General features: G+C 36.1%; 1 protein-coding gene across 2 annotated transcripts in view; it reads right to left on the bottom strand.

Moving 5' to 3' along the window:
- Positions 1 to 1,104: 1,104 nt before the first annotated feature.
- Positions 1,105 to 8,532, bottom strand: part of LOC145765157 (small ribosomal subunit protein eS21-like) — a 53,332-nt gene continuing 45,904 nt past the window's right edge. Inside the window, exons 3-5 of one of the 2 annotated variants that reach the window (XM_082576934.1) lie at positions 7,230 to 7,313; positions 3,706 to 3,761; positions 1,105 to 1,968 (exon numbers count right to left, since the gene is read on the bottom strand). In XM_082576934.1, the coding sequence (XP_082433060.1) occupies positions 1,947 to 1,968; positions 3,706 to 3,761; positions 7,230 to 7,313 (162 nt within the window). In that variant the 3' untranslated portion in view covers positions 1,105 to 1,946. The remainder of the gene's footprint in view (positions 1,969 to 3,705; positions 3,762 to 7,229; positions 7,314 to 8,532) is intronic. The other variant, XM_082576933.1, reaches the window with a different exon arrangement.

Raw genomic sequence — 8,532 nt, 5'->3', positions numbered from 1 at the left:
ACAAAAAAAACAAGCCCAAACTTACAGGAAAACCACAAGCTTGGCAACACTGTTAACGACTCTCACTGGCATGGTGTTTCTGAACTGTGTTGCCGCAAAATTTTCCTTAATCCTTTAAAGTTCGAAAACCGGAAGGGGACTAGGTCAGATACTATAGTAATCCGAAAATTAAATCTCGTAAATTCATTTTGACGACGAAGTAAGTGAACAACAAAAAATAATTCAACAGTTCTAAATATCGATTAGTGAAAAACGAATAACGATTTCGTTGCTTGCATAAAAAAAACAGATAACGCGCATTCGATATTTATTTTTAAAAGGAATGGGTATAAGCATTCGATATTCAAAAAGCAACAAATAACGCTATCGAATGGTGACTAGTCGTTACTTCCAACCCTGACATAAACATGCAAAGAATGATGCTTTTTTAATGTGTTTATGACAGATTGCATTGGCAATTGAAACAATCAAACAAAAGTTAAAAAAATATTTAGCATCATATAATTATTGGAATACCATGATTTTTATGAGTTTTTTATGCTGCATGGTGTTTTATGGAAGGATTTTATGCAGTGTGGCAACCCTGGCAGTTTAGGTGCGGTTACACTTTACTTAAGTTTTGTATAAACGGAACCATTATTTGAGCAAAGTTCTTGCTTAAATTTGAGACTAACTGAAAAGTTTTGGGGCGCACTTGCACCCCCGGCTTCTACGCCTACGGCGTTGACGGGGGCGCTGTTAAACCCGTAAACGTTTGGAAGAAACCACCTCGTATTTTCTGGATATAGTGCGTTTTTCTTCCAAATGCTTTGTTTTGGAGCCTAAGAATCTCATTAGTAAATGGCTTAAATTATCCTCTCAACGGCCCGTCTGCTACTGATTAAATATAGGCTACTGATTTCTGAACGCTCACACATGCATATTTTACACTTTTTGTTTGTAATCTTTCCTTCATGTTGGTGCGGCTGCCAGTTTCGTGTTTACTTTGTCCTTCAATGCATTATTAACGCCAGCAATAAAATTGAACAAATAAAAAACGAAACACACCAATAAGAAGTTCTTAATCTTTCATATCTAATCTCTCAACGAGTAACATCAGCGTAATCCCAGAGCAAGTTAATTTTTATTGGCGAGTGAACGCACGACAAGAAACATGTCAAAGACATCAACCGCTCTTGTAGAAGTCCCTGAAAATAAAAAAGATGCAGAGTTTTCGTGTTTCATATTTTCGACTTTGAAAAGGGCTTTGGCTAAAACTAGAGCTAAAATGTTAGCTTACTATGACGTCATAAAGATACGAGCACAGTCCTTGAAGTTTCGAAATGTTTAAAAACGCCTATTTGCTAATCCTAACCAATAATGGGATATTGGTGTAAGATTTGTTTACCATACTCAGCTTACATAGACCATAATCTTTTTAGTTTGTAATCAGCAATGGTAGATTTTGTATTGAAAACAAACAATACGATATAACACTCCTGACGTCACACATAATGTTTCAAGTAAATGGCGTGGTTGACTTATTGAACCCATTGAACCACATGAATTGAAGGTACCTTTACTGGCGTACGAAGAATTTTATTACTGGGGAGGAGGGCATTTGATATTTTTTTACATTTTGTGAGTAGCCTAATCCTATCGGTTGGCAAAATATGAACTCTCATGGTCTTTACGTAATGTGTATGTCACTGTATTTACGGATTGAATTAGATATCTGATAGTAAATATAAAACTGGGCTTGCCTATACGGATAAATAAAAACTATAATAGTTCGCTTGCTTAAAGCAAAAATCGAATTTCTCTGTGAAAGTATATTGAAGGCAATTTATCATGGTAGCCTACTTTGAGAATGCCAGCATTTTGAAATCTCCACTTACTTGACAATTGAATTGGTCATTGTTCAAAGCATGGCGATCTTTACACACATGCCATGACAACGCGCGGCTTCAAATTTGACTGAAGGCCGATCTGTCAATAGCCAAAATCGCTAGTATAAGTTGATAGTTTGAGTATTGGTAAATAAATATAGTCTTTATCTATATTTTGAGTTACTTTTGTGCTATAGTTACCATTCAAATAACGAACTAGATTTTGGCACTTGTGCTGGAAATCAAAAAGCGTCTGGCAACATCGGTAATTGGGAAAAGATTGTGATTTTTTAACGTAATTTAGCAGTGATTTGAGATTCAGTGATCACATTTTGGCAATTTGATTCTCAAAACTATCTTTTCAAAGGAATATAAAGTGAATTTAGCTTAAATTTTAAAATCGAAAATTATACGTCGGACTTCAGTTAGGTCTCCAGTTCGCACGTTGTCAAGGCCTGGGTGTAGTGCGAATGCAGATCGCTATGGTTTAAAGCAATCAGAACAAGCCATGGTTTGAAAAATATTTAGGCGTCGTCATTAAAAAATAAGGGCCAACCAGTGGATTTCGGAAGGGGGGCGAGATTGTGCCTATATATGTTCAGATTGCGGTAATTGTCCAGGTGAGGGTGGATTTATCAAACTTTTATGTTATCCAACCACTACATGTCCTGTTGCTGGTTCCAGCTATCTGCTGTGTTGAACCACGGCCACCTAGTAGAATAAGGCCCGATGTCACATAAGCAAGCCTTTTTATAACGGACCGACGCAAAAACACTTAAAATTTTGATTAACAAAGAAACTGCTCTTACTGGCATCGGGTACAACTAAGCAGATGTTTTTCAGACTTGTTAGGCGCTTTCAATGCATTAAACAGGTTCTTCAAAATTTATCATGCTTAAAACAGAATCTTTGCAGGCTCCCAGTATGACCGGTTTGCAAATTTTATCTATTGTGGCAGCAGCACTACATTATCCACGGAAAGCAAACTTAGCAGTATTGCCAGCAGAAGTAAGATAGCCTGATTTGCAACCAAACGCAACGCATATTAGGCATTTTGTTACTTAATTCCTATGAAATGTAATGAAACAGGAACAGCTTGTCTATCACCTGGTTGAACATGTGAACTACAGAGCATGACCGATTTGCGGTCATGTAGAGACTAACGGTATCCTATATCTCAAAACTTGCATGAATGAATGAATGAAAATGAGTTTTCTCCCATAAAAAATGTCCACCTGCGCAATATTTCAACTAACTTACAAAACTTTCCTTACATTGAGTCAACGTCTACAAACCTGTGATTCGTGTGGGTCTGCTACTATTCGGTGAGTTCCTAACCTATAACCCCTAACCCTAACCCCAAACCCCTAACCCTAAAAAGGCTATGATAATTAGGCTACGGTACCAGATATTTAAAAAAAAAATTGAAAAGATCCCCCGTTAAGAGATCGGACTCACCGAAACGGGCCATTCCGGATTCGTGTCTACAGACTCGAAGACAAAAATAATGAGTTTAGTTTATCGAATTGTTACGAAACAATCGACCCGATATTTCAAGGCTTCAATATGCAACATAGCCAGTAATCTCTTGTAGTGTAGTCATGGTTGAACACGTGATTCTCAAACTGCTGCATGTCGCGATGGGCGTAAAAAAGAAAATGTAAATAAAGATAAATTTGGCAATACGAAAAAATGTTTTTGCGGTGTGGTTACCAATAATCTGGTGGTAAAACGAGAACGAAAGTATAGTATAGAACTATAGATTATCGAAAATCGCACGTAAAACCGCATCAATACTCCAGTGAATGATTTCAAATACGGTAGGCTAGTGACTAACTTGTCCATTATCTTGTTCTTCACTGCCAGTCGGTTGAGACTATCGTCAGATTCACCCTAAGCACCACAAAGCAAAGTGTTAGTTCAATGTAGTATAGCTTTGGTAGAGAGATAATTCTTGAATTGCATAATTCAAAAACAATAAATAAAATAAAAGATAACTACATAAACTCAAACGTTTTCGGCAAAACTTTCTGCCCTCATCTGGAAAATAACTTAATAATTCATCTAAACCAGGGGTTCCCAACCTGGGGGCCATGGCCCCCTAGTGGGCCATGAGCCTTTTTTAAAGGGGCCATGGAAAATTTTGAAAAAATTGAGAGAATGTGAATTAAGTTAAGTGAATGTGGGTTTTCAACAATGTTACTTCTGAAGACAAAGCAGCGCAGTGTCTTGAATATTCAATATGACACGCGGCTTGCTCTTTCCACCACCAAGCCAGCAATTACCGGTAAGACATTTTCAGAGCAAAAACAAGCTCAACCATCACATTAACTGCATATGCAATAACTAATTAATGTACTATCATGTTTAAGTTATTGTGTATGTTGTATTTATATTATTTTATCATTTCAACTACCGGTTAGGGAGACCGGGGATAGTTCGGACGCGGGGATACCTCGGATAAGGCATTTGACGTCACAGTAGAGTATTGTTAAAACACGTTTACCAAAGCTTTGTGGCTCCATTACAAATCAGGATAAAGTTTGCAAGTATGTCTGGTTTTCTTAGAAAGTTGAGGCCGAAAAAGTAATTTTATCAGTGATATCAAGATTTTAAAATTGTACGTGTAAGGTCATAATTCCGTTGCAGTTAACCAAAACAAACTTTTTATTGATTGAGGTTGTAGTTAAAAAGCAATACTCAGATAAGCAAGTGATGATTTTGACCAGCAGTTAATCAGGTAGCCATATTTTCTTCATTTACCTGTACTCCTGTAGGCACGTGGTCGGGGATACTTCGGACATAATGGCCGACGTATCCCCGTGGAAAAAAATCAAACTTAAACAAAATCTTATTTTCAGATCTTTTGAATAATTTATTGGATTTTAAAGACATAATGGTTCGGACATATAAAAGAAAAACAAATATTCTGTATTAACTGTCGAATCAAGTCAAAACGTCTGCATAAAATTGCTGTCCGAGATGACCCCAGGCATGTCCGAAATTACCCCGGTACCGGGGTGACTTCGGACATTTGAAGACCGTAGAAATTATGCTTTTTATAAGCATTTCCGGTTTTCTGAAACAAACGATACTCCTACCCTTTTTTGGCAAAGCTTTAAGGTTTACAACAAAATAACATTTACGAACTTGCTGTGTAATTTAAAAAAAATATGGACCGTTTTCAAAAAATCGTCCTAGCTATCCCCGGTCTCCCCCTGTATAAACAAGTTTTAATTAAAATGACGTTTCTTAATTTTTTTCAAAAAGTTGAAAAAAATAGGGGGCCATCGATTTTTAAAAATTTTCAAAGGGGGCCACGGTGTAAAAAAGGTTGGAAACCCCTGATCTAAACATAACAACAGATATTCGTAAAATGTTAAGAATAAATGACTGAAATTAATTAAAATCTGCATTGAGCTAGTGAGCTACGTACAAATGCAACTGAAGAACAAACACAAAAGGTGTTGAAATTCTGTTATAAACTATGCGGGAGTGTGATCACAAGACAAGATAGCGGTAACAACATTAAGAAAATCAAGGAAAACCACTAAACAACATAAAACAAACGTAATTTAGTAAAAATTTAACAAGACACCCCAAAAATCAATTGATGATGACTTTTGATGTGTTTTCTTTGTTTACAAATGTACCGTTGGCTGAAACCATAAACATCGCTAAATGCATTTTTTTCGGACTCCATGTCTCCCAACCATACTACTGGCCATCCCAACGTGGCAACAGCCAAATAATGTGGGGGGATGGGGGCCTATACGAAATTTCAATTTACCGACTGAGATAAGTGTTACGACATGAAATCAGCAATTTCCATTGGTCAAGTAATGTTTTTTAGCCTAAAAATTGTAAATACAGTGCCAAAACGTAATTAAGATGTAATATTATTAAATATAATAAGTGGCAAGAAAGCAGAACAATAGCTACATGTTAAGAATACCATGAGAATCAAGATATCAACAGAATCAAGGTACACGAAATCAAGAGTGACCCAACTTTCAAAACACTTAGTATGTTAAAAAATTCGTTTTCTAATCCAGAAGTGTTTGTTTTTAGTAATAATTCAAGCAAAAACGCCTTTTTTACGCCTAATACCTGTTAGTTGCCAAAACTTAATAGGCCTCCACATTGTTTGGCTGTTGCCACGTTGGAAAGGCCAGTAGTATAGATCGCCATGCTCCCAACCTAATCATGCTCTCATCAAAAATTTTTTATCAAACCCCTCATGTTAGCCACACAAGACATGTCTTTGTATAAAAATAAATTATGCAAACAGATCAATGGCATAGCAATGGGGTCTCTATTAGGTCTTACCATTGCTAATTTTTTCCTAGCATATATTATATTGAAACAAGTTTTTCAAGAGTCTGAAGATTTCCATCTTTATCTTAGGTATATAGATGATATTTTTGCTATTTTTCATGAAAATTCGCGCTCAACTTTTCTAAATGTGCTAAATTTTCAACATAACATTCACAGTGAAAAAAGCAAAAGAAACTATACCATATTTAGATGTTGAACTTAAGATTAACGAAAGTACTTTTGAAACATGGGTTTGGTGAAAACCAAGTAACACTGGATTAATTTTAACGCAGTGTGTCCCATAAAATAGAAATTTGGGTTAGTTTTAGGTTTATTTAATCGTGCTCGATTTGTCTGCTCAGACAATAGAAATCTATTTGAATAAGGACCTACTGATGATCCCCCTTTTAGGGTGAAACAGGCTGCAGAGAGTAGTAACTATATTTGATATATAACTAGAAATATGCCTGGGATTACTTCCTTGTCATTTCCATGCCATTTACGACACCACGTTAAGTCTATGGGTACTTGAACTGTAAAAAATGATTTTTGCTGCATCCTAATAACTAGAGCCAATTCGAAAATAAAAGTGCATGTTTGGAATTAGGGGCCTCGAAATAGCCCAAAACGACTCTTGCATGCCGTGCCTCTCTAGCTAGAACATCCCCCGGCCAAGATGTTGCCTCATCACTAACTACTAGATGGGAACAAACCGGGAATGTATGAAACGTTTAAATAATGGCGAAGTAAACTGACACGCCTGAAAACTGGCATTCCACAAGTATCAGTCCTTGCTTCATTTCTTCCAACAATCACCACTTAACCAAGCAGTTTCTGCAAGTCAGGTTCTAACTGAGAGCACGAACTGTTTATAGCAGGCCTAGGCTGTTCTTTAGTAGATCGCCATTCATCTGTCTGGTATCTCACAATATCAACAGCTTTCTGGGATCCGATCTCTGCATTCGACACGTCATCTTCATTCTTAACACCTGAAAATTAATTCATGAAAATAAATAGCAAAAGCATAAAATCTAAAGTGCTTACCTGATTACGAATAAATCCACAAATAGTGAATGCTTTTGAAGTATTCAATGCACGACCAGTTGAATCAACATCAATAATGGATATCTGAAATGAATTTGACATGTATACTATTGTATGTGCTTTTGAAAGCTCGAGCAATACTTGTAACTATGTGTTTCTTATGCACACTGGTGTGCACATGATGTTGCAACCACTTTTTACGTTGCATGATGTTGCAACCACTAAAATACATTTTACGCAAAATAGCACCTCAATCAACTAGTACAGAGATGTCCAAAATCCGACAGGTGTGCCAAATCCAGCCCGCAATACGTTTTTATATGGCTTGCTCATGCTCACGCTTTTGCAAATGTGTTATTTTTGTCTCGCACTAATCATACAAATTCAACTTGCATTTTTTTTAATTTAATAAAGACAGCATTTTTTTTGCAAACAAAAGCAAGGAGAGAAATTGTTGCATCATAATTGCGAAATCAAAAGCCAATAATAATTTATCGTGCAAGCTTTCAATTTGGCTCAAGGCAAACTTGTATGCTTGATGAATATGATAAGTAAGCTGCTTGTATGAGTTATAGTTCTTTTTGCTACTGGCAACACGCCAAATGTTAAACTAGATTTTGGTAATCATGCTGAAACTAAAACTCACAAAACAGTCTGGTAACACTACTGCATGTGATTTTTTTTTTACTTTTGTGAAAGATAAGACCAAAATTATAAGCTATCTTTGATCAATTTTGCTTATTCTCGAAAACACAAGACAAGCTACTTATTGACAAATTATGCGAACTCATTTAATTTCTCCAATCAAAAAAATATCCATAAAATCTTTTAACTTTACACAATATATATACATCTTTCCTTTACAGAAAACAAGATTGTTACAGGCACTTCCGGCTTTCGCATTATCAAATCTGGGTCACCTAGAAAAAAGTTTAGACACACCTGACCTAGTACCACAATGAAGCAGCGTTTAGTTGCTCGACATTTTAGTATAGTCAGTAGTTTGTAGTCACCTTACTGGCATGCACTTGAACGTTGGGCATTTGACAATACTAGCACCGAGCACATTTGTATAAAGATACAGTCGAGTACAAACACTAAAAAATTGTTTTGCTGAACTAAAAAGATTTAATACTAAAAAGTCTACTAAAAATTACCTACTAAAAGTCTTTGGTATGACTATGCAAAGCATTAAAATTACCTACTACAAGTCTTTGGTATGACTATGCAAAGCATTAAAATTATGCCTATCTATTCTATTTAAAGGTTTACATTCTAACCACTACACCAGTAAAGTACAATA

This window comes from Aplidium turbinatum, chromosome 2 (assembly GCF_918807975.1).
Source record: "Aplidium turbinatum chromosome 2, kaAplTurb1.1, whole genome shotgun sequence".
NCBI lineage: Eukaryota > Metazoa > Chordata > Ascidiacea > Aplousobranchia > Polyclinidae > Aplidium > Aplidium turbinatum.
Note: the sequence above shows the minus strand (reverse complement) of the source record. Positions and strands in the feature narration are given on the sequence as shown.